Source organism: Somniosus microcephalus, chromosome 8 (genome assembly GCF_052327205.1).
Source record: "Somniosus microcephalus isolate GS21.2 chromosome 8, FLI_Smic_1.0, whole genome shotgun sequence".
In the NCBI taxonomy this organism is placed as follows: Eukaryota; Metazoa; Chordata; class Chondrichthyes; order Squaliformes; family Somniosidae; genus Somniosus; species Somniosus microcephalus.
In genome coordinates this window covers 29523014-29550233 of record NC_140994.1, presented here as the reverse complement: position 1 = coordinate 29550233, position 27220 = coordinate 29523014, and the positions used below count along the sequence as shown (strand labels likewise).

The following is a 27220-nucleotide window of genomic DNA, read 5'->3' as shown; positions in this document are numbered from 1 at the left end:
CTGTCTCGGGTATATGATTTGACGGTGAGGGGATGGCCAACACATGGCGACTCACTATTGCCAGCATTCTCATCCAGAAGAGAACAGCTGTCCGTATGCCAGGGGACAGTGATGTGTGGATCCAGAGTGGTGATTCCACCCAAGTTAAGGGAGAGAGTGCTAAATGAGCTACATGAAGGTCATCTGGGGGGAGTGAAAATGAAAAGCCTTGCTAGGGCTTATGTGTGGTGGATGGGAATCGATCAACAAATCGAAGACCTAACTAAGAGCTGCTTAGGATGCCAGAAGGTCCAAAATGCACCACCACATGCCCCTCTACACCCGTGGGAGTGGCCCTCCTCTCCATGGCAACGGGTGCATATTGATTTCGCTGGTCCATTCATGGACTCAATGTTCTTAATAGCAGTGGATGCTCATTAAAAGTGGCCTGAGGCGATAAAAATGTCTTCAACCACTACAGAGAAAACGATTGCAGTCCTACGGACAATATTTGCCAGAAACGGTTTGCCAGAGCAGATTTGCTCTGATAATGGACCACAGTTTGTGTCCAACGAGTTTCAAAAATTTATGAGAAGGAATGGGGTAAGGCATTACACATCCGCCCTGTATCATCCAGCCACAAATGGATTGGCTGAGAGGTTCGTACAAACCTTTAAGAAGGCGATAAAGGCCATGTGCGACGATGAAATTCCACTACAGCATAAGATGGACAATTTCTTATTAGCCTACCGAAACACGACACATGCAGTTACCAACCAGACCCCGGCCATGATGTTCTTTAACCGAAGGTTGAGATCTCGTCTGGACTTGCTCAGACCAAATGTGCGAAGAAATGTTGAGGACAAACAATTCCAGCACATCAATGAGAAGCCGACAAGGAGCTTCAATGTAGGGCAACCAGTCTTGGCCCGTGACTATCGAAGCGAGAAATGGCAACCCGGAACGATATGTACAAGGCAGGGGCCATTAATGTACACAGTGGATGTCGGGAAGAACATTGTGAGACGCCACGTCGATCAGATCTTAGCGTCACAGGAACGCGTCAACCCCATGTCTCGAGTACCTGGGGATGAACCCGACATACCGGTAGCATCTACCTCAGACCCAGTAGCAGTGGAACCCGATGAACTACCCAATGAAAAGGGGTCAGAATCGCCTCTGCACCAAGAACAGGAACCTCCGGAAAGGTGCTATCCCGAAAGGGTCAGGAAGCCGCCCCAAAGACTGAATCTATAAATGGACTTTTGTTGTTTAATGTACATGTTAAAATTTTAATTGTTATTTGAATATTAGGGGGTATTAATCTAAAAGGGGAGGAATTGTAGTGTCTGTGCCTTTAAGTCAGAACTACTTTTACAGCTCCTGTATACTGTAGTACCGGCAGTGACCACACCTGTATATAAGCTTTGCGCATGCCTCTGTACCCCCAGTCTTGAGACTACCCTCCTCCAGTAAAGACCTGTTTATTGTTGATTTACAGCATCCGTGTGATTATTGAATAACAGCATATCCTCAGGATCACGGATCTAACACTCGGCCTATTACATTGTTCCAATGAAGTTCAACGTAAGCTTGAGGAACAGCAACTCATCTTTCGATTAGGCACTTTACAGCCTTCTAGACTCAACACTGAGTTCAACAATTTCAAACTATAACCCCTGCCCCCATTTTTCATGCAGTATAATTTTGCCATTCCCATTTGCAACATTTTATCTTTCCTGCCTCTTACAAAAGCACAGTTTGTTCCTTCAATTCCTTCCTCCCCTCCCACCTCCCCCCCCTCCCCCCCCCCCGTCTCTGCACCTGCTTAATACCTGTTACATCTCCAGCTTTTTCCAGTTCTGATGAAGGGTCATCGACCTGAAACATTAACTCTGTTTCTCTCTCCACGGATGCTACCTGGCCTGCTGAGTGTTTCCAGCATTTTCTGTTGTTATTCCCAAAGCAATGTGGTTGACTCTTAACTGCCCTCTGCGGTTCAAGAAGGTGGCTCACCACCTTCTCAAGAGCAATTAGGGATGGGCAATAAATGCTGGCCTTGTCAGCGACACCCACATCCCATAAACAAATAAAAAAAAATATGACAATGAGGAACAGATAATGTGCTGATATTATGGCTCAGCTTTAAAATGTGAAAGCTTGCTGTGAGGAGCAAAGATTTTGCGTAGATCAGAGTTGAGAGTTTGGTGAGAGGAGGCAGAGTTTTGATGAGCCGAGACTTCTAAATAATAGTACATCTGTGAAAGTGTGCCGAATGAGTCTGTCCGTCAGATGTCTAACAGCCACCTGCACAAGCTTCCTGTTCTTCATGGGGCAGGCCGACAACATCTGCATTGTCTTCTTCTGTCTCTCTGAAATCCTCTGGGATATCTACCATCTACCCATTCCTGATTTGAATATTGTGAAGAGCACAGTAATGCTGCTACAAGTTGCGACTCTGTGCTGGACGAATAGTCCAAGGCACCCCCAGACCTATCCAGGCGCTGGAGCCTTCCTTTGAGCATTCCAATAGCTTGCTCTATTCTTATCCTTGTTTTTGTGTATTTTTCTTTGTAGTGCTCCTCTGCAGCACTAATGTTTGTACAGAGGGGTCATGAACTATGAGAATAGTGGGGCTCCCGTCACACAAGAGCATAAGAAATAGGAGCAGGAGTCGGCCATTTGGCCCCTCGAGCCTGCTCCGCCATTCAATAAGATCATGGCTGATCTTCTACCTCATCTCCACTTTCCTGCACTATCCCCATATCCCTTGATTCCCTTAATATTCAAAAATCCATCGATCTCTGCCTTGAATATATTCAACAACTGAGCCTCCACAGCCCTCTGGGGTAGAGAATTCCAAAGATTCACCCCCCTCTGAGTGAAGAAATTTCTCCTCATCTCAGTCCTAAATGGCCGACCCCTTATTCTGAGACTGTGACCCCTGGTTCTGGACTCCCCAGCCAGGGAAAACATCCTCTCTGCGTCTACCCTGTCAAGCCCTGTAAGAATTTTGTATGTTTCAATGAGATCACCTCTCAGTCTTCTAAACTCTAGAGAATATAGGCCCATTCTGCTCAATCTCTCCTCTTAGGACAATACCCCCATCCCAGGAACCAGTCTGGTCACCCAGCAGCCATGCTGGTCTTTGCCTCTGCTGTTGAAATAGAGCTGAGACACTGGACGGACAAAGCATAAAAGCATAATTTTTTAAAAATTCATTGATGGGATGTGGGCGTCGCTGGCTGGCTAGGCCTGCATTTAGTGCCCATCCCTAATTGCCCTTGAGAAGATGGTGGTGAGCCGCCTTCTTGAACCGCTGCAGTCCATATGGTGTAGATACACCCACAATGCTGTTAGGAAGGGAGTTCCAGGATTTTGGCCCAGCGACAGTGAAGGAACGGCGATACAGGTCCAAGTCAGGATGGTGTGTGGCTTGGAGGGGAACTTGTAGGTGGTGATGTTCCCATGCGTCTGCTGCCCTTGTCCTTCTAAGTGGTAGAGGCCGCGGGTTTGGAAGGTGCTGTTGAAGGAGCTTTGGCGAGTTGCTGCAGTGCATCTTGTAGATGGTACACACTGCAGCCACAGTGCGCCGGTGGTGGAGGGAGTGCCAATCAAGCGGGCTGCTTTATCCTGAATGGTGTCGAGCTTCTTGAGTGTTGTTGGAGCTGCACTCATCCAGGCAAGTGGAGAGTATTCCATCACACTCCTGACTTGTGCCTTGTAGATGGTGGAAAGGCTTTGGGGAGTCAGGAGGTGAGACACTCACCACAGAATTCCCAGCCTCTGGCCTGCTCTTGTAGCCACAGTATTTATATGGTTGGTCCAGTTCAGTTTCTGATCAATGGTAACCCCCAGGATGTTGATAGTGGGGGATTCAGCGATGGTAATGCCATTGAATGTCAAGGGCAGATGGTTAGAGTCTCGCTTGTTGGAGATGGTCATTGCTTGGCACTTGTGTGGTGCGAATGTTACTTGCCACTTGTCAGCCCAAGTCTGAATGTTGTCCAGGTCTTGTTGCATATGGACACGGACTGCGTCAGTATCTGACGAGTCTCGAATGGTGCTGAACAGTGTGCAATCATCAGTGAACATCCCCACTTCTGACCTTATGATGGAGGGAAGGTCATTGATGAAACAGCTGAAGATGGTTGGGCCTAGGACACTGCCCTGAGGAACTCCTGCAGTGATGTCATGTGATTGAGATGAATGACCTCCAACAACCACAGCCAACTTCCTTTGTGCTCGGTATGATTCCAACCAATGGAGAGTTTTCCCCTTGATTCCCATTTACTTCAGTTTTGCTAGGGCTCCTTGATGCCACACTCGATCAAATGCTGCCTTGATGTCAAGGGCAGTCACTCTCACCTCACCTCTTGAGTTCAGCTCTTTTGTCCATGTTTGGACCAAGGCTGTAATGAGGTCAGGAGCTGAGTGGCCCTGGTGGAACCCAAACTGGGCGTCAGTTAGCAGGTTATTGCTGAGTAAGTGCCGCTTGATAGCACTGTCGACGACACTGTAGTGTATGTACCTTTAAGAGAGAACTACTTTTACAGCTCCTGTATACTGTAGTACCGGCAGTGACCACACCTGTATATAAGCCTTGAGCATGCCTCTGTACCCCCAGTCTTGAGACAACCCTCCTCCAGTAAAGACCTGTTTATTGTTGATGTACAGCATCTGTGTGATTATTTAATAACAGCATATCCTCTGAATCACGGATCCAACAGACACCTTCCATCACTTTGCTGATGATTGAGAGTAGACTGATGGGACGGTAATTGGTTGGGTCGGATTTGTCCTGCTTTTTGTAGACAGGACATACTTGGGCAATTTTCCACATTGCCGGGTAGATGCCAGTGTTGTAGCTGTACTGGAACAGCTTGGCTAGGGGCGCAGCTAGTTCTGGAGCACAAGTCTTCAGTACTATTGCCGGAATGTTGTCAGGGCCCATAGCCTTTGCAGTATCCAGTGTCTTCAGCCGTTTCTTGACATCACGTGGAGTGAATTGAATGGGCTGAAGACTGGCATCTGTGATGCTGGGGACCTCAGGAGGAGGCCAAGATGGATCATCCACTCGGCACTTCTGGCTGAAGATAGTTGCAAATGCTTCAGCCTTGTCTTTTGCACTCACGTGCTGGGCTCCACCATCATTGAGGATGGGGATATTTTTGGAGCCTCCTCCTCCTGTTAACTGTTTAATTGTCCACCACCACTCACGACTGGATGTGGCAGGACTGCAGAGCTTTGATTTGATCCGATGGTTGTGAGATCGCTTAGCTCTGTCTATCGCATGTTGCTTCTGTTGTTTGGCATGCAAGTAGTCCTGTGTTGTAGCCTCACCAGGTTGACACCTCATTTTTCGGTATGCCTGGTGCTGTTCCCGGCATGCTCTCCTGCACTCTTCGTTAAACCAGGGTTGATCTCCCGGCTTGATGGTAATGGTAGAGTGAGGGATATGCCACGCCATGAGGTTACAGATTGTGGTTGAATACAATTCTGCTGCTGCTGATGGCCCACAGCGCCTCATGGATGCCCAGTTTTGAGTTGCCAGATCTGTTCGAAATCTGTCCCATTTAGCACGGTGGTAGTGCCACACAACACGGTGGAGGGTATCCTCAATATGAAGACGGGACTTCGTCTCCACAAGGACTGTGCGGTGGTCACTTCCACCAATGCTGTCATGGACAGATGCATCTGCAACAGGTAGATTGGTGAGGACGAGATCAAGTAGGTTTTTCCCTCTTGTTGGTTCCCTCACCACCTGTCGCAGACCCAGCCTGGCAGCTATGTCCTTTAGGACTCGGCCAGCTCGGTCAGTTGTGGTGCTACCGAGCCACTCTTGGTGATGGACATTGAAGTCCCCCACCCAGAGGACATTTTGTGCCCTTGCTACTCTCAGTGCTTCTTCCAATTGGTGTTCAACATGAAGGAGTACTGATTCATCAGCTGAGGGAGGGCGGTAGGTGGTAATTAGCAGGAGGTTTCCTTGCCATGTTTGACTTGATGCCATGAGACCTCATGGGGTCCTGAGTCAATGTTGAGGACTCCCAGGGCTACTCCCTCCCGACTGTATTCCATGGTGCCACCACCTCTGGTGGGTCTGTCCTGCCGGCGGGACAGGACATACCCAGGGATGGTGATGGTGGTGTCTGGGACATTGGTCATGAAAGCTCCCAGCATGTCATGAATCCACGAGCAAGAACCCTTGAGCCTGTTCCTCCATTTAGTTAGGTGATGACTGACCTGTACCTCAACTCCATTTATCCGCCGTCGATCCACAGCCCATGATATCCTTACCGAATAAAAATCTCTCGATCTCAGTCTTGAATATTCCAATTGACCCAGCATCCAAGTTCTTTTAAAGGCCCCTTAATCAGACAATGATTACATTTGGCCAGTAAGGTAATTGGCTGCCATGTTACTTTTAAAAAAAAATCTGGCTGAGTAATGCCACCAGCTCAGGAAATAATGTGTAATATTTTCCTCCAATTTCTTCCCCACTGAAGGTACTGACTCTTGCTGGGGTACAATTTCATAGGAACCAGCAACCTTCCCAGTACCTCACCCATCCTTCACATGTGTGAGCCGAGACACAGAATATGAACAGGCTATTTAACCATGGAAGGGGTATCAAAGCTGAAAATTAGATAACCACACTGTTGGAATATCACAATTATTGACAAATTAACACTGGTTAGATGGGTTTCTGAGATATTAATTTACTGCTGCTTGCGATGTTTCTGCTGACTTTGTTTCCTACCATCAGTCCAATTTTTCACTAGGAAATTTCTAAAATATCAACCCATCACCAAATTCTTTTTTGTTTAATAAACTCATTCGCTCCCATTTATTCCTGTGCCTTATGATGTGGAGGCGTGAGGTATTCAGGTTATGAAGCCTTATTAATGAAACTTTACAAAATGCAAGACAAACATTAGAACGCAAGTCATGATCCCAGCCATTCTTCCCTTGAGCTCTCCTCGTATCCAGTTTCAGACTTGGTAAAAGGTGAGATCCTTCATTTCTGGGATATGCCAACTAGCTTAGTGCCAGAGAGATGCTGTAAATACATCAGGAGTTGTTAGTCTGACACTTAGGGGGAGAAATTAAACAATGTTTTTTGGGATGCTGATTGAAATTGGTGTACAAATTGGTGGCCATCACACCACTCATGCTACACCCAGGTGCTCCGGGTCTTGAGCAGTTTAACCAGCTGAGCGGTCTAATCAACAGTCCTTAACGGGACCACAAAAATACTGCAGGCCGCTGCCAGCCCAGTGCCGCCCCCTCCGCCACTGACCAGGGTTTGCCCCCCATCTACTTTGCTTCCACTCGACCAGCATCTACCTGCCAGCCAGCTCGGTGTCAAAGCCGGCTGGAATAAGGTCAGGCCTTGACTGGCGAGCTGAATCAGGACAACTGATTGATGTTCACAGTTCACCAGTTCAATGAAAATGAGGCCCAAGGCCGAATTCCAATCACACTGCCCGGAAGAGAATAATTCTTCACCCTATACCAGGCTATTATTCTAAACCTGCGTGTGCATCCAAAACTCTCAACACTCAGCATAGCAATGGAGCTGAGCAGTTAGCGACCTGTCATTATCTTACAGTCTGAATTTCATTTGTTTTCTATGTTCCCTCGAGTGAGTGATAGCAACATTTTCTAAGTAGGCTTTATCATAGAATCATAGAATAGTACAGCACAGAAGGAGGCCATTCGGCCCATCGAATCTGCGCCGGAACTTTTGAAGAACAATCCAGTTAGTCCCACTGCCCCGCTCTTTCCACATAACCCTGCAATGTTTTCTTCTTCAAGTATTTATCAAATTCCCTTTTGAAAGTTACCATTGAATCTGTTTCCCCCAGGCAGTGCATTCCAAAACCTAACAACTCATTGCGTAAAAATGTTTTTCCTCATGTCGCCTCTGGTTCTTTTGCCAATCACCTTAAATCTGTGCCCTCTGGTTATGGATCCTTCAGCCACTGGAAACAGTTTCTCTTTACTTACTCGATCGAAACCCTTCATGATTTTAAACACCTCTATCAAATCTCCTCTTAGCCTTCTCTGCTTTAAGGAGAACAACCCCAACTTCTCCAGTCTATTCACGTAACTGCAATCCCTCATCCCTGGAACCATTCTAGTAAATCTCTTCTGTATCCATTCCAAACCCTTCACGTCCTTCCTAAAGTGTGGTGCCTCGAATTGGACACAATATTCCAGCTGGGGCAGAACTAATGTTTTATAAAGGTTTAGCATAACCTCCTGGCTTTTGTACTCTATGGGCAGGATTTTCATTGGGCCGTGGAGGCGGGATTGGAGGCGTGTGGTGGGTTAAAATCTCAAAATCGGGGGGCACGAACCCATCCCACCCCCAACCCACCTCCATGCCAGTTTCAAAGGAGGCGGATACCCGACCTGTGCTGGGACCCGCCTCCCCGAGGCGGGAATGGGATTAGTGCCAATTAACTGCCTGTTAACAGGTAATTAACAGGCAGTTTTTAGCCTAATCCCTATTTTTATTGCTGAAGTGTGGGATTCCCAACGGCTTCAAACCACGCCAAGTTAGCGAGGCGGGCCGTCGGGCTGAAGGACTTGGAGGGTTCGAGATGTCCAGTGTTCAGGTGAGTGATGGGTGCATGAGTGCAGAGGTAAGTGTGTTTGGAGTGTGTAAAGTGTTTAAAGAAGTTTTACTTACCTTTTCTTACCTTTACAGCCTTCCTTCCTTCAGGTATCGGGAGTCCCTCATCTCATCGGCACAGAAAGCAGAATAGCCATGAGCTGTCAAAATCTGCAGCATTCAGCTTTCTGTTCTGGAGAGATCTCTAAATCAGCCTGAGAGGAAGGAATTAACTTAGTGTACAGATTGTCAGTGTTTGACAGCTTCAAAGAGCTGTCAAATGTTGATATTTCATCTGTCAAAAGCTCTTGACCGATGAAATGTCAATCTGTGATGTCACCTGTTGCCGGATGGCCCTTAATTGGCCTGCTGAGCCCGCTGGGTGGGCTCAACAAGGTCAATCAAGTGAAAATCGAATGGGTTGGCCACAACTCGATGGAGGCGGGACTACAACCCCGAAAGTTGTAGTCCCGCCTCCTACACGCCTCCAGAATCAAAATCCAGCCCTATGCCTCTATTTATAAAGCCGAGGATCCCATATGCAATAAAAGAAAGAATTTGCATTTATACAGAACCTTTTATAACCCAAGGATGTCCCAAAGCGCTTCACAGCCAATGAGGTATTTTTGAAGCGTAGTGACTTTGTAACGTAGGATAAAAGCAGCAGCCAATTTGCACACAGCATGGTTCCCACAAACAGCAGAGAGATTAATGATCGGAAAATTTGTTTTACTGATGTTGGTTGAGGGATAACTATTGGCCAGGACACCAAGAGAACTCCCCTGCTCATCATCAAATAGTGCAATAGGATCTTTTGAGATTTCACATGAGAGGGAAGACAGCATTTCAGTTGAACATCTCATCCAAAAGACGGCACCTCCAACAGTGCAGCAATCCATCAGCACTACACTGAAGTGTCAGCCTAGATTAAGTGCTCAAGCCTCTGGCGTCCTCCAAGGATCTATCCTTGGCCCCCTCCTATTTCTCATCTACATGCTGCCCCTCAGCGACATGATCTGAAAACACAATATCAGGTTCCCACATGTACGCTGATGACACCCAGCTCTACCTCACCACCACCTCTCTTGACCCCTCCACTGTCTCTAAATTGTCTAACTGCTTGTCCGACATCCAGTACTGGATGGGCAGAATTTACCTCCAACTAAATATTGGGAAGACCAAAGCCATTGTCTTCGGTCCCCACCACGCACTCCCTTCCCCAGCCAGTGACTCCATCCCTCCCCTGGCAACTGTCTGAAGCTGAACCAGACTGTTTGCAAACTTGGGCCTAGAGATTCAGTGGCGCCCTGTTTGGGGCGCCAAGCTCGCCTGGGCGCCTGAATTACCGCTCCAGACGGAGCCGCTTGCGCCAGCCCCATATTCAGTTTCAGCGCCCCAAATGGAAGCGGGGCGCTGCTCGAGGCGCCCCACATCCCTCTTGGGGCGCTGCAACTGAATATCGCAGCGCAACGTGCCACAGCGCCACACGCTGCGGCACGGCGCGCTGCGGTACTGCAGGCCTTCCTCCCCTTCTTAAAGGGGAGGGGCCTGCACCAGCGCGATCAGAGATCGCGAGGGCCGGCAAAAGAGCCCGGCACCGAGGAGAAGTGCCAGGCACTTGGGACACAGCCGGCACTGCCCGGGGGGGGTGGGGGGGGCTCAGGAGGCCGGGGACGGCAGCGCGAGGAGGTGCTGGCAGGCAGCCAGCAAAAAAAATGGCCGCCCCGCACTCCCCTTTAATTAGCGCCACTACCGCCGCAGGTAGGCCCCTCTGAACCGTAAATTGTGACCGGCGTTACAGCGGGGGGGCGCGACCAACTATCACGATCGGGGTGGTAGCAGGGCGCTGCGCACACCGATGATGTCATCGGTGGTGGCGCAGCACTACAAGCTAACGCCGCCATTAGCGCCCCGCTAAATTTTGCGGGAGGCGTGGCCAGTGGCGCTAAACTCACTAAGTGCCCTCTTTGGGCGCTAACTGGTGGCGCAGCCCACCGAATTTCTAGGCCTTGGTGTCTTATTTGAGCCCGAGATGAGCTTCCAACCACAAAGCTGCGCCATCACTAAGACCGCCTATTTCCACCTGCATAACATCGTCCGACTCTGCCCCTGTATCAGCTCATCTGCTGCTGAAACCCTCATCATGCCTTTGTTACCTCTACACTTGACTATTCCAGTGCACTCTTGGCCGGCCTCCCATCTTCCACCTTCTGTAAACTTGAGCTCATCCAAAACACTGCTGCCCCGTGTCCTAACTCGCACCAAGTCCCGTTCACCCATCACCCCTGTGCTTGCTGACTTACACTGGCTCCTGGTTAAGCAACACCTCAATTTTAAAATTCTCACCCTTGTTTTCAAATCCCTCCACGGCCTCACCCCTCTCTATCTTTGTAACCTCCTTCAGCCCTACAACGCTCCGAGATATCTGCGCTCCTCCGATTCTGGCCTCTTACACATCCCCGATCTTAGTCAATCCACCATAGGTGGTCGTGCCTTCAGCTGTCGATGCTTTAAGCTCTGGAATTCCCTCCCTAAACCTCTCCGCCTCTCTATCGCTTTCTCCTCCTTTAAAACGCTCCTTAAAACCTACCTCTTTGACTAAACTATTGCTTATCTGCCCTAATATCTCATAATGTGGCTCGGTGTCAAATTTTACTTGCTAACGCTCCTGTGAAGCACGTTGGGATGTTTTACTACATTAAGATGCTATATAATTGCAAGTTTTTATTGTCAGAACCCAAGGGAGGAAAATTCCGTGACCGCCAGCAACTGTAGTTAACAGCCACTGGAAATGGCCACAACACTAACCGAGTGAAATTGGTCTGGGGGGCATGGAGATAGGTGGTGCAGTGCTCACCTTCCATGCAACACCATCCTGGTGGCATTGTTGGAGGGATCCGGGATGAAGTTTCTGTCCAGGTCTGGCATTGCACCTTCCCACAGCCTCTGTGAGTGAAGCTGTGGAGCTCGCAAGGAATTGTGGGCAATGAAGAGATCTGAGATTTAAAGGGGCCATGCACACTGAAGCAATGCAAAATAAAATGTAGTGAATCAATACATTTTTCAGCCCTTTCGGCCTTTTAAGAAATATTCAATATTTAAAAGACGTCCCAAATGTGAATATTCAGCTGTTAAAGCTAAATTGCCTTCCGAACCTCAACAAATGGGAAAACTGCCTCAGCACGAACACAAATGGCTCAGCAAGCTAGGGAAGGGGCACCACTCCAGCTTTGTGCAGGGAGGTCAACACTGCAAGAGTGGCTCTCTACCCACAGGGACCAGGAGGCCCTCCAGAAAGAACGATGTGGGAGTACATCACTAATGCTGTCACTGCCAGCAGTGTCAGCCCCACCACCTGGCTCCAGTGCCCAAAGAAGCTTCATGACCTCAGACCACTGGTCAGGGTCAGTGAATGCATCTTCAAAAGCCATCTCCTACCAACTGTACCACTAGCCTCACATACTGCTCAATGCACAACCCCCAATCACTCACCTACCAACAATCTGCACCAATGACGAGGCACATCTCCCATTCCTAGCCTCACCTCACCCCCTTGGAGGAGACGGTACAGGACATTCTTGTGCATAGGCACGGTTGAGCCCTTGGCCAGTGGCAGGACTGAAAGGATACAAGATGCCGGTATTCTCATATGTTATCCTCCTTCTGGCATGCACCTCTTGCTTTCCCGCCCTCCCATCAGCACAACTCCACTCATTTCACACACCCAAGAAATGCAGCCTGCCCAGCCAGTGGGTCAACAAGAAGAGGCAGCCTGCCCAGCCAGTGGGTCAACAAGAAGAGGCAGCCTGCCCAGCCAGTGGGTCAACAAGAAGAGGCAGCCTGCCCAGCCAGTGGGTCAACAAGAAGAGGCAGCCTGCCCAGCCAGTGGGTCAACAAGAAGAGGCAGCCTGCCCAGCCAGTGGGTCAACAAGAAGAGGCAGCCTGCCCAGCCAGTGGGTCAACAAGAAGAGGCAGCCTGCCCAGCCAGTGGGTCAACAAGAAGAGGCAGCCTGCCCAGCCAGTGGGTCAACAAGAAGAGGCAGCCTGCCCAGCCAGTGGGTCAACAAGAAGAGGCAGCCTGCCCAGCCAGTGGGTCAACAAGAAGAGGCAGCCTGCTCAGCCAGTGGGTCAACAAGAAGAGGCAGCCTGCCCAGCCAGTGGGTCAACAAGAAGAGGCAGCCTGCCCAGCCAGTGGGTCAACAAGAAGAGGCAGCCTGCCCAGCCAGTGGGTCAACAAGAAGAGGCAGCCTGCCCAGCCAGTGGGTCAACAAGAAGAGGCAGCCTGCCCAGCCAGTGGGTCAACAAGAAGAGGCAGCCTGCCCAGCCAGTGGGTCAACAAGAAGAGGCAGCCTGCCCAGCCAGTGGGACTGCAGGCCGCTGATTCTATCCCGGATATCCCGGCTACAAAGGGGCTGTCTGGGATGCATCCTTCCATCTGATTCCTCCTTTTCGGTTTTCTCCTCTTCTATGTCTTCCTCTTTCCTCTGCAAGCAGATGCTGTAAATGTGAAATGACAGCATAAAATGCTGGAAATACTCAGTTGGTCAGGCAGCATGTCGATCTGAGACATGAACTCTGTTTTTCTCTCCACCATTGTTGCGTGACCTGCTGAGTATTTGCAGCATGTTCTGTCTTCTCAAAGGCCTTCATTTACCATCCGAGCCCTTGCAGCAGCACTCCCTACACACTTAAAAAACTTTTCACATATATTGCGGCAAGGCACCACTTCAATAAAATTAAAAAAAACTGTCCAAACCCTTAAATTCTAACTTACCTGAATGATGTGTGTCTTCTTGTATCCCTTTAAGAGCTGCAGACATCGTCACTGTCAGCCTGCCTGCCAACAGGCTAACCTGGTGTGCTTAGGACCCAGCGCTGAATCCAGCACTAGGGTCGAAGTTTGTATTGGTGACCTTAAGTTGGCGTTGCATGCTGATTGACGTCACCATGTTTTTTTTTCCAGGCCACTGCCAGCTACCGACAGCGCAAAGGGGGAGAGCAATATGGCAGGTGCCACGGGACCTGCCACCAGCTGGCAAAAGAGCGGCAGCCGCCATTTTATCACCATTTCATGGCGCTACGGACTGACGCTCAACACATGAATTTCTAGCCCAAGAACTTTTGACTCAGACGTGAGAGTGCTACAACTGAGCCAAGGCTGTCATCTTGAGATTAATGTCTCAAGATTCATTGTACAGGAAACTCTTTGGTATCTGGTACCGACGGGACCGGCGTGTTGCCGGTTGATTAAAAATTCCGGATGACGGAGAGGGTTATCTACCGAGGCTATTTTTAACAAACAAAAATAAAAAAATTCAAGAAATGCGCAGTATACAGTAATTGGGTACTCACCTACAGAATGTTGTGTTAAATGGATGGTGGAAGATGCTTGATCAAGTACAGTACTGCCAGTTGAGGGTAATCCATAACTCTTTATTAATTACTTAAAGTGAGGTGATCGGACTTCTGACAGCGCCAAGTAGTGGTAGTTTGGAGAACTACCCCCACTGACTAACTCGGCCACCGCGGGAGACTCGGACTCGAACTCAGCAACATTTCCGGTTATTGAGGTGTTGTTTTCGGAGTATGAATTTTGCCGGTTAATAGAGAATTCCGGATATATTTAGGTGCCGTTTAAACGAGAGTTTCCTGTATTCACAAAACCCTGTTCCTGGTTATGTTATCATTGTACCTCTTTGCCTCTGCTATTCCAGTCTCTCCATTCAGTGCAAAGTGGCTGGGAGGTGGTTCCGTTGTGAGTAATTTGCTACAAACATTAGATTAGCTATAATATTCTGAATAATTGTTTCAGGCGACTGCCTGACGGAGCGAGCACAAGAAGTTCTGGACATTCTTATTCAATCAAGCTCTCATTGTTTGAAGTGATCATACAACCGTTTTCAGCTGCTGTTCATGCTGTTTGCGCAGCAGACGGAAAACAGCTGATGGTTGGAGTCCTGCCATAAAGCACCGCACCAACTCCCAGCATTTTTACATTATTCTTTGTTTGCGGAATAAGTTGTTTCATAATAGGAGGAAACAAATCTACATGAGAAACAGGCCCTACAATTGCAAGCGTCTGATTAACTTTGACGAGGCCATGTTCACCTTTATTGGCAATGATAACTTCGAGGAAGTGGGGGAGGTTGAAGCTGGAGGCTAGTACCATTCTCATCTTGTTCTCTTTCCTTCTTCTCCTCCTTCACCCACTAACACACAGATATGCAGTCAAGCACAAAACCTTCACACAGGGTATATCACCATATGAGCACTGTGTGAAGGGATGTCTTGCAGGCAAACTTGGAACATGTTCCTGTTCAGTTCTTGCAGGTCTGAAAAAACAGGCAGTTTGCAGAGCCAGAGAACAAGCCAACAATCACCCACTTCTATAACTTGAGAAACAGTAGAACAGGATAGAAAAAACTCACACCATTCATTCCTTGTCTGATGGGCATTGCATCCAATCTCCCCCTGTTTGATGGATGGTGAGGTGGGGGTGCTGCTGCATGAGGTAGGCGTGATGAGGATTACCCGTAAAGGTCTTTCAATGGCACCCTCCCAGGGACAACAGCACAGCGTACCTGGCAGGAGGTTGTTGCTGTCTGCCATACGCACAAGACTTGGGAACAGATGCACATGGGATTGGGGGTAAGGTACTGACTTGGATAGAGAACTGGTTGGCAGACAGGAAGCAAAGAGTTGGAATAAATAAGTATTTTTCCGAGTGGCAGGCAGTGACTAGTGGGGTACCACAGGGGTCGGTGCTAGGACCCCAGCTATTCACAATATGTATTAATGATCTAGACGAGGGAACTAGATGTAATGGGCCAGAAATTCCAGAACGGGGCTTGCAGCGCGTGCAAGCCCCGTATTTGCACTTACCCCGCGCTCCTGCCAATCAGCTCCAGGGACGCCTGCACTTCCAGAAACTGAAACAAGAATCCCGGGCAGCGTATGACGTCACGCCGCCCAGGAGTGCAGCCAGCGCGGACCCAGGAGCGTGCAGTGTAAGTGAGACACGCCCCTTGAGGTCTCAGTTTCACTGGACACGCCCCCAATGTTTCTGTCAAGCTGCTTTGCTTTTTTACATGCAAAGCAGCAGTTTAAATAGGTTTTTGGAAGTTTTTTCAAGATTTTGGTAACTTTTATAAAATTTTTAAAATGTTTACATTATTTTGAGTAATCTGAAGTAGTTTTAAAGAGAATTAAAGCAATTTAAAGACTTTTAAAAGCCCTAAAAGAATTTTTTTAATTCCATTTATTTATTTAGCAATGTCGTCGTCATACGTGTCTTCACACTGTTCCCTTTGGGGAACTGTATGAAGTGGTGGAAGGATTTATGGTCGTGATTAACGCTCATTCCGTGACCGTAACCATCTTTGAACCAGCCATTAGGGCGGTTAGTCCTATGGCGGGAGGGTTTTACGGGCTCCCACAAGCTATACAAGGAGGGGGGGCCACCCACACCCACAGACGCAAATATCCCACTGGATGTCAACCCAGAATTTAGAGCCGGAGCTCCGACTCCACTTGCCGGGACTGTCTGGAGCGGGGTTCGAAACCCTACCCAGATCTGGCCCAGCGGCGGGGATCCTACCGCTATGACAAACGCCCAATCCGATTAGCAACGTGAAATGGCAGCATAGGGCTCCAGTCACGGGGAGGGAAAAGGCGCAGGAAACGTATGGGTGTCACCTTTTGTGCGGAGTGGGCCTTTTGCGTAGCAGTAAGCATCCCCTCCGCTGGGCCAGAAGGAGTAGGGTTTTGAACCCCACTCCAGACAGTCCCGGCAAGTGGAGTCGGAGCTCCAACTTTAAATTCTGTGGACATCCAGCGGGATACTTGCGTCCGTGGGTGTTGGTGGCCCCCCCCTCCCTCAGATGGGTTGTGGGAGCCCGTAAAACCCTCCCGCCATAGGACTAACCACCCTAATGGTTGGTTCAAAGATGGTTACGGTCACGGAATGAGCGTTAATTACGGCCATAAATCCTTCCACCACTTCATACAGTTCCCCAAAGGGAACGGTGTGAGGATACGTCCGATGATGACCTCTTGCGCAATGCACCTCCTTGGACCCTCAGTCGCAGATGCGAGGGGGCAAGTTGTGCAAGTGTTAAATTTTTTATTTTATTGACATGTAAAATGTTGGCCCAATAATTCCCTTCCAAATGCGCTAGTACGGTCGGGGTACTTACGCATCTGGCCGGATGAAATGCCGGTTTTCAGCATGCACAGTGCATGTGGGGAAAACCGGCATTTCCTGTCCTCTGAACGAAGGGGTTCAGGGGCAGAACGCGTGCGACTGCACATGCAGCGCGTGCGCAGTATAATTCGCCGCTTTCATTAATGCTTTCAGTGAGGTCCAGTCATTACAACTTACACATGAAAAAAGCATGGGTACAGTTGCTCCAGAGGCTGCGGAGGAAGATATTTCTTATCGTGGAGCTTCTGAAAGTATGTATGTCTGTATATATTCCTTTGCGTGTTATGTATATATTCCTTTACTTATGTGTATGAATGTATTATTTAATTATGACTTTCAGAGAAAGTAACTTATTGGAAAATCATAATTAAAAACATACATTCATAGTAAAGGAATATAAAACATACATACATATACGTAAAGGAATATATGTGGACATACATACATAACTCATTCTCACATTCCATTCACACAGCCACAATTGCTCCTTCTACCTACCGTTCTGAAAACCCTTTAAAAAAAAAAAAAAATTTAACTTTAAAACTTACTTAAAATTTCTTAAAATAACTTCCCTCCCTTTCCCAAACAAAAATATTGCATTTCAAAAGCTCCACGATAAAATATATCTTCCTCCGCAGCCAATGAACCACTTTACACTTGCTTTTTTTCAGTGTAAGTTCTGAGGACTTACCCTCACGGATTTCATGAACGAAATCCACGAAGTTCACTGCGCAAGCGCTGCCTGTGCAGTCGCACGCGCTCGAGGTCTGGAAATGCCGGCGTTCCCCGCATGCGCTGTTCCTGCTGAACGCCGGCATTTCCAACGGCCAGAAGCGTGAGTACACCGAGCGCACTCACGCTTCTGGCCTGGAATTTCTGGCCCAATATCTCCAAGTTTGCAGACCACACAAAGCTGGGTGGGCGTGTGTGCTGTGAGGAGGAAGCAGAGAAACTCCAGTATGATTTGGACAGGTTGGGTGATTGGGCATAGCAGATGCAGTATAATGTGGATAAATGCAAGGTTATCCACTTTGGTGGCAAAAACAGGAAGACAGATTATTATCTGAACGGCAATAGATTGGGAAAAGGGAAAGTGCAACGAGACCTGGGTGTCCTTGTGCACCAGTCGCTGAAGGTAAGTATGCAGGTGCAGCAGGCGGTTAAGAAGGCAAATGGTATGTTGGCTTTCATAGCGAGAGGATTCGAGTACAGGAGCAAGGATGTCTTGCTGCAATTGTACAGGGCCTTGGTGAGACCACACCTTGAGTATTGTGTGCAGTTTTGGTCACCTTATCTGAGGAAGGATGTTCTTGCCATGGAGGGAGTGCAGCGAAGATTCACCAGACTGATACCTGGGATGGCAGGGTTGACGTATGAGGAGAGATTGGGAATATTGGGCTTATACTCGCTGGAGTTTAGAAGAATGAGAGGGGATTGTAAAGTCTGTGGTTGTATAGCGAAGTAATACACAGACTACAAGAGTAACTTAAACAGGACTTTACTATTCGAAGGTCAGGGCGAAATCTGCCCAATAAATTCTGCCACAGCACTTATATACCGGTGTGGTCACCGTCGGTATTACAGTATACAGCAGCCAGGATAAAGTAGTGCCACACCTAAAATAGTTCTCTTAAAGGTGGACGGTTACATACAATAGTTCTCTTAAAGGCAGAACAGTTACATACACTACAGGGATCTCATTGAAACTTATAAAATTCTAACAGGACTAGACAGACTAGATACAGGAAGGATGTTCCTGATGGCGGGGGAGTCCAGAACCAGGGGTCACAGTCTAAGGATAAGGGGTAAGCCATTTAGGACAGAGATGAGGAGGAATTTCTTCACCCAGAGAGTGGTGAACCTGTGGAATTCTCTACCACACAAGGCAGTAGAGGCCAATACATTAAATATATTCAAGAAGGAGTTGGATATATTTCTTAAGGCTAAAGGGATCAAGGGATATGGGGAGAAAGCAGGGACCGGGTACTGAATTTGGATGATCAGCCATGATCTCATTAAATGGTGGAACAGGCTCGACGGGCCGAATGGCCTACTCCTGCTCCTATCTTCTATGTTTCTATGCAGCAGATGGCTGACCTTAAGGATTCTGCTGTAGTGCCACTACCCAACAGTATCAGGGAAATAAACCCTAAACTCTCATACATGTACCACATATAGGGGCAGAAAAACATAGAACCATAGATAATAGGTTATTTGGTTCCTTGGGGACGATTTTAACCCCCCCCAATTGGCGGGAAAGGAACAGGATAGCAGTTAAAATGGAGTGGCTCCATTTGCGGCCGATCTGCGATTTTAACGCTGCTGTATTTGGTGGGAGATGAGGCTCCCGCTGAACTCTGGCGGAAGCCTCATTAATAAATCCAAATCGGGGTCCCACGACATACAGCAGAATCCAGTGGAATTTTAACCTTGCTCCTGAGCTGGGTGCCCACCACGGCCAACTCGCCAAGTGAAGCTGTGAGTGAAGCCAGTGAGGCCTCTTAGGTGGGTTTAAAAAAAACTTTCCTTAGTGGGGGCCTGAGGAAGGTCTGAGCTCCTGCTGCCCCAAGCTTCCCCGCCCTCGGCTGTGAGAACCTCGCAACACTCACCCGTCCCCGACTTACCTTCTGCTGGCAGCCTTCTGATATCGGTGGGCAGCCCCGATTCTCATCCTCCCACTACTGGCCAGCTGCCGTTTTCCGCTGGAAAGTTAACATCTGCTGGTCCTCCGACCCACACTCTCGCTCCAACAGACTTCCCACCAGGCGTTAAAAGCGGCCCTATTGTGTCTACACTGGTTCTTTGTTAAAGAAAAGTCCAAAGTAATCTCACGACCCTGCTCTCTCCCCATTAGCTCTTGGGGGGAAAAATTCGGTTGGTCAACGCCTCCCGTTAGCACCTCCAGGGGGTGCTAACTGGGCGCAAGCAACTTAGCACCAAACGTGGCGATTTTAGCACCACTCGCGAAATTGACCTGTCGTTTTGCGGCGGCGCTAAACACTACTGCCACGATCTCCTGCGTCTGCAGATCAGGACGTCATGCATGCAAGCACACAATGCCCCGGTAGCGCCCTGGACCGGACATTGAGTCGCACCCCCTGCCTTAGCGCCTGCCGCTAGGAACGACAGGTAGAGGGGAGCGTTTTCAAGTCGGGAAGGGGCTGGGGGAGCGCTATTTAAAGGCATGCACTTCCTGCTTTTTCTTGTCGGCAAAATTTTTGGTACACACAGGTTGAGAGGGAGAGAGACATCTGGAGAGATTTAACGCTGTCCTCAGGAGTTTTGGCCCTCAGCACCACTTTTGAGGTTCTTAAGCGCCGAGCTCTTTCCCTGGGCCTATCCATTAGTGCTTCCAATACAATTGCTTTTGAGGTCTCTCCAGGCCGAGATTCAAGGCTGCAATGAGCAGGGAGTGGCTGGCCAGCAAGATGGCTCCTCCCCTTTAAGACGGCGCCAGTCTGTCTGGCTTCCACGGTAACTGACATCACCTGAGCTTCGGTAGCGTTCTGAGGTAGCGCCTCGCTCACCGACGTTAGCGCCTTAAGAGAGGTGTGTAGCGCCTGATTTAGCACTCAAATCACCTCCAGGGGCGATAGAGGCAAATTATGCAGTCGGAGGCAATAATTAGCGCCGGGTGCTAAACTTTGCATCCGGCTGATATTAGCACCCCAAAATGGGTGATACCCAATTTTTCCCCCCTTATCTTTCTCTGCTTCCAATCTTTATCTATTCTTCCCTTAAAAGCTGCCTGTTCATCCACTCCCTGTGACAAAGTGTTCCATGCTCTAACAACTCATTGCATAAAAAAAATCTCCTAACCGCTACCTTCGCTCTCTTAGTGACCACCAGAGAAAATATCCTTTCCCTATTCATGAAAGAGTGACACCAAAAAGTGCCTTTACCCCTATAGGAGCTCCCTCTACATCCTATTTCATTTTAATGCTCACTTTCACAGGGCAGAATTAATGGTGGACAGGACTTTCATCTGAAGATCAGGAAATCCAGACTTTAACATAGCACACATGCTTAATAAAGCTCACATAATTCTGTGTGAGACACTATAGGCTGGCAGTGAAGGCTAATGGGAACTCCAAACAGGGACTGAGTGAGATTGCTGAAGGTAAGAGTTCCTAGTCCCCATATACCACCTGACGTAAGAAAACTATTAGGCACTTGGTCTAAGCATTAAATAAAGCTTTAATCAACTGTTTTACAACATGGAGGTCTAGTTGTGTCCTTCACTAGTTCCTGTTAAGAATGTCCTGCGCAAGCTGGGCCCATGCCCAAGTATTTATACTCTCCCTGGACAACGCCACCCGCAGGCCGCTCAGTATTATTTCATAAGTCTTTCTTTCATGAATGACTGATTCATGTCACCACCCATGGTACCCCATTATTCCAAATGCAACTTCAACAATGCACTACAATAGGTCAGAACAACTTGTTTCAACTTAATGTCAAATAACCTTGAGATGCATCCCAACATATGATTAAACTTATTAATAACTAATACATTCCTGCTTCCATTTAAACATTGCTTTAATCCCAAGAGTAAACTGAGTGGATCTTATTCTATTAGAATAAGCATAATCTGACAGTTTATCATGTTTTGTGTTCTACAAAATACTCTTTGATTTCAGTTTCAGTTTGCTGGTGATGTTGTCATTCCACCACCAACTTATATGACTCAGTTACTCATTAATTTTAATAGGGAACTCAACAAGAAGCTTTTATATGGTTTTAAAGTAAAGATTTCGCTTGTATTGCGCTGTGTAGTGTCTGTGGAGTCTGAGTATAGATCTTGAAAACATGTCTTCAGTGTTATTTTGTAAGCGTTCTCACTGAAACCAATGAAAATATACATTCGCAAATCATATTCCGTTGGCACCACTGAGCCATCTTTAACAAACTAGGGTATCAGCTGGAGATGGTGCATAAAGTGTCAGAATAGCCTTATTAATTTATGTTTGATGATTACTGTTCTGGAGAACAGAAAATGGCATTCTTGCCACTGGTGTGTGCACAACCCAATGATGCACATTTTGGATTCCACTTAATGCACAACAAGCATTTTGGTCCATCTAATTTACAAGAGCACACTGTGCTGTTTGATTGCTTGTCTGACTGACATCAAGGCGGATAAACCAGAACTTCCTGCAGCTCAACATTAGCAAGATTGTTCTCATCAAAAACGCTGCACTTCAACCCTTAATGCCATCCCCTTTCTTGACTGCACACTCAGGTTGAGATGACTTCTACATCTTGTTCAACTCCGAGTTGAGCTTTAAACTCCTTATCAGGCCATCACCAACACTGCCTACTTTCAACTCCAAAATCAGCCATCTCGTTTACAGGGCTATGGGGAAAGAGCAGGGGAGTGGGACTAATTGGATGCCTCTTTCAAAGAGCTGACACAGGCACGATGGGCCAAATGGCCTCCTTCAGTGCTTTTTTTTTAAAGGGAAAAAAATCTCCATTCCCACTTCACAGCCATCACTGCTGAAACCCTCAACCATGACTTTTTCCCCTCCTGGCACAGCTTCTCCAATGCCTTTCTCATTGGCTTTCCAAGCACCATCCAACATAACTCCAATTCATCCAGGATCTGCCACCTGCATTATTTGCCAATGTAAGTCGCACTCACCTATTATAGAAACATAGAAACACAGAAGATAGGAGCAGGAGTAGGCCATTCGGCCCCTCGAGCCTGCTCCGCCATTCAATGCGATCATGGCTGATCATCCAAATTCAGTACCCGGTCCCTGCTTTCTCCCCATATCCCTTGATCCCTTTAGCCTTAAGAAATATATCCAACTCCTTCTTGAATATATTTAATGAATTGGCCTCTACTGCCTTCTGTGGTAGAGAATTCCACAGGTTCACCACTCTGAGTGAAGAAATTCCTCCTCATTTCTGTCCTAAATGGCCTACCCCTTATCCTTAGACTGTGACCCCTGGTTCTGGACTCCCCGACCATCGGGAACATCCTTCTTGCATCCTTCCTATCACTCGTGCCCTTACTGACCTCCACTGCCTCCCTATCCCCCAGTACAGTGATTTCAAAATCTTCATTCTTGTTTATAAATCCCTCCATGGCCTCATTCTACCCTCCGTCTGAAACCTTTTTGAACTATATGGGGTCGATTTTCATTGACCTGTGGAGTCGGGATTGGAGGCATGCGGGGGGTTAACGTCCCGAATTCGGGGGTCCCGACACCATCCTGCCCCCAACCCGCTGGGCGGGCTCAACAAGGTCAATCAAGTTAAAATCGTGTGGATTGGCCGCATCGCGATGGAGGTGGGATTACAACCCCGAAAGTTGTAGTCCCGCCTCCTTCCCGACTTCTAAATGAAAATCACCCCCTATGCCTCTGCTCCCACCTAACTCTTTGGCCATGCCTTTGGCCTTCTCCCTATTCCTGCAAGGAGCTCTGACATCTCCCACTTTGTGAAGCACTGTGGGACATTCTTGATGTGTTAAAGGCTCTATAAAAGTATAAGTTGTTGGATTAGGATTGTTCAAACCTACATTTTGATTTGAATTAGTAAAGACAGCCAGCTCCCTTTTCTATCTGTTATTTGCTCAGCAGTAAAAAAAAACCTGAAGAATAATTGATATTTGCACAAAATGAAGTGCACTGCAGTGGTAAAGTACTCCCCCCTGAATATTCTAACTTGCTGGGAGATATTTTTATAACGGTAATTGTAGTTTCAGTTTATACAGTTGTCTGTGTAATTTGATGGATATTTAATATAAAATGCTATTTTTTTTCTGTTCTGTTTTCAATTGAATTACATTTCTATATCACCATTTATTATTTTTCTTTTAGGAAACAACACATAGCTACCAATATTTATACTGCAACTCAAATATAACTGAATATCACCAAGTATAAATGTTTTATATTGAATATGTAACAAATAATACATTTTATACATTTCATTTTCAAATCTTTTTCATTTTAAGGGGTTCAAAAAATGACTTTTAGTGCCAATAATTTATTCTTATTAAAGAACAATTTTCTTCTGTGAATACTATGAATGTAGGCAGTGTGTCCAAACCCTTCTTTGAGTATTTGGCAGGATAAGTGTTTTATTTAATGGAGCTTCCAGCCTCGAAATAGCTGTCACTCTGAAATAGAAATAGTTTTGCGTCCCTGGACAACCAGCTCTTCTCAGCCACTGAATTAGTCTTCTGCACAGAGAGTGATCACAGCAATCACGTGGCATTTTTGCTTTTCGTCTTAACATACAGCAGAAGCAAAGAAAAAGTCTGTCAGCAGCAGACCAGTGTGGCTTGACAGTGTCAGCTGCATTGCTAATATGACTGCCAATTAGATCTGACAAGACAAGTTGGCAAGTTATCTAATGTCTTGTGTTAGACCTCTAGGGTTTTAAGCCAGGGGTGTGAGGATGCCAGTTCATACTAATTAATCTGCGTTTTTATTTTTCATTTCATTGCCATGTTCACCCTTGATAACCATGTAGCCATTGCTTTGTTTCTGAAGAGTGATAGTAATCCCTTACCTGTAAATTTGCACATATAGGAAGGACACTGTCATCTGCTGTGTTGATCTCATTGACATGGCTCACTGACTCAGCATTAGGCTGTGATGTGTACTTCTGTTTGGGTGAAGTTGTGGTCAGTGCAGGAGGTATTAACTGCCAAACATTCACATCAGTGCCATTACCAAATGCTTGTATGGCATTTTCTGCAGAATAAAACAAAGAATAAGAAAACAAACTGATGCAATTACAAAAAATTGTAGAGAAGGGAGATATTTTTAAGTGCTTTACAAATAATACCATTTATTTGAACTAAACCCTAATTAAAATGTAAGGAATATATCACTTTAAGAATATAAATGTGTTTTAATAATTGCAGACATCACCAAACCACATGTTACTGATGTTGCTCTGTGAAACATTAATGGGACCAAGTGACAGAATAGGCGTTCCTTGCATTGCCTGCCTTCCACACCCCCCCACGCCCCCAGATTTTTCTGTTGCTATATTTCCTCCTTCAGCTGAGGTGTTAGACAAGACAGGAGGTGTCCTAAATTGCACTTTGTCCCACCAATGGTGATATGGTGGCTTTTGTTAGAATAGATATTGGCAGACCTTCAATACCTCACCCAAGTGGTCATTCTTTGTAGATATTCAGCCATCACAGCTAAGCCCAGTCTTGCCCCCATCCCACGGTCACACATGCCAACTTTCCAACAAGTCACTGGATAATGATCAGGAGCAAAATCACTGGTCTATTCTTTCTCTGCCTAACAAAGCGATACTGAAACCAATTATAGCATCCCGCCATCACTCTGCTGACATCAGCATAGACCAAGGATCAGAATTGAGACCTTCCTGACTGTTTGGCTCAGTACTGCACTATGTATGCATTTATCCAGTGACCAAAAAGAGAGACTCATGTTTGTATTCAAAAAAATCTATAAACAAACTTAAAAATCAACAATTTCATGCTTTTTGTCACCTTGCTTAATAAGTAAGTTGAGATTTATTTGTGAGAAATTAAACCTCACTGAAACAACAACAACTTGTATTTATATTGTGCCTTTAACATAGTAAAACGTCCCAAGGTGCTGCACAGGAGTATTTTAAGACAAAGAATTTGACACCAATCCACATAAGGATAAATTAGGGCAGGTGACCAAAAGCTTGGTGAAAGAGGTAGGTTTTAAGGAGTGTCTTAAAGGAGGAAAGAGAGGTAGCGAGGTGGAGAGGTTTAGGCAGGGAATTCCAGAGCTTAGGGCCTAGACAACAGAAGGCACGGCCACCAAAGGTTGAGCGATTATAATCAGGGATGCTCAAGAGGGCAGAATTAGAGGAGCGCAGATATCTCAGTGGGTTGTGGGGCTGGAGGAGATTACAGAGATAGGAAAGGGTGAGGCCACGGAAGGATTTGAAAACAAGAATGAGAATTTTGAAATCGAGGCGCTACTTAACTGGGAGCCAATGTAGGTCAGCGAGCACAGGGGTGAGGGGTGATGGGTGATGGGTGAATGGGACTTGGTGCGAGTTAGGACACAGGCATGTATTAAACCATGTATTAAAGCTATATTGATATATAGATAAGTAGATATGCATATTGACGTAAGAAAACTACTAAGCACTTGGTCTGAGTATAAAACAAGGCTTTAATCAACTGTTTCACAACCATGAGTTCTAGTTACATCACCAGTTCCTGGTTACAAAAACGTCCTGAGCAAGCTGGGCCCACGCTCGAGTATTTACACTTTCCTTGGACGGCGCCACCAGCTGGCCGCCCAGTGTTATCTCATGAGTCATTTCTACATGAATAGTAAGATTCATGACACATATATAGCCTGACTAGATACTTTTTATATCTATTTCAAATAATAGATATAATATCCATGTATATTTATGTTCTGATTAAATACCGGTTTTGTGCATGTGTTGTACTTTAGAGTATAGATTTATGAATGATGCTTGGTATATTGTTAGTTTCAAATACATGTTTGAGGGGGCAAACCTCATAAAGGACACAGACCACCAGAAGCATTTCCATCCAGAAGAATTGAAAATTTGCTGTACTTTCCAATATATTAGACAACATAATATGAAATATGTGTGTGGATGTGTCACCACATACACTAAACATCAGTATACAAATGTAGTTAAATGCAATTACTATTTCTACAAAATCTATAAATCTGACTATTGTGGATGGCTGAACTTACTGAAGCATCTATTGTCCTTAAAGAAATTGTGGAACTCATCGCACTCTTCCTTTTGGTTTCCACTTCCACTACAGGTACACCACGGTGCCACAGTGATACTAGTAGAGTCAACATAGTTTGGGGTGATGACAGTTCCTGTCGAGAGAAGCCAAGATCACATTTAATGATCATTCTTTTAACCAAAAACAAACTCTTATATATTCTCAGATAAAACACTTTGGCTGTCACATCATCGGTACTAGAAAGAAAACATAATGTTTAAAAATAGCGAGAAATTGCTCACCCATTACTGCTTGTCGCTTTTCAGAGTCAAGCATCAATAGAGTCAAACAAGATAAAAGGCAGCTTTATGGAAAATTGGATAAGCCAGCTCTCAAGCATTGCTATTCCATAATTGTTCTATGATGAAAGTATAAGCAAAGTCTAACTGGTATAAATAGACTTGGGTTATACAAATTATAACACAGAAACAGGCCATTCGGCCCAACCAGTCTGTGTCGGTGTTTACTTCCCTGCGAGCAAATAGTTTTAATCACATTTACCCACCCTGTGATGAGGTAGAGGTAGACGTAGAGAAGATGTTTCCACTTGTGGGGGAGACCAAAACTAGAGGCCATAAATATAAGATAGTCACTAATAAAGTCAATAGGGTACTCAGGAGAAACTTCTTTAGTGGTAAGAATGTGGAAGTCGCTA

The 27220-nt window shown here is 46.6% G+C and overlaps 1 protein-coding gene across 2 annotated transcripts in view; it reads right to left on the bottom strand.

Annotated features, from left to right (window-relative positions):
- LOC147113407 (GDNF family receptor alpha-1-like) overlaps positions 1 to 27220 on the bottom strand; it is a 285609-nt gene that overhangs the window by 14154 nt on the left and 244235 nt on the right. For both annotated transcript variants that reach the window (XM_085994419.1, XM_085994418.1), the window contains exons 6-7: positions 26525 to 26659; positions 24333 to 24517 (exon numbers count right to left, since the gene is read on the bottom strand). In XM_085994419.1, the coding sequence (XP_085850545.1) occupies positions 24333 to 24517; positions 26525 to 26659 (320 nt within the window). The remainder of the gene's footprint in view (positions 1 to 24332; positions 24518 to 26524; positions 26660 to 27220) is intronic.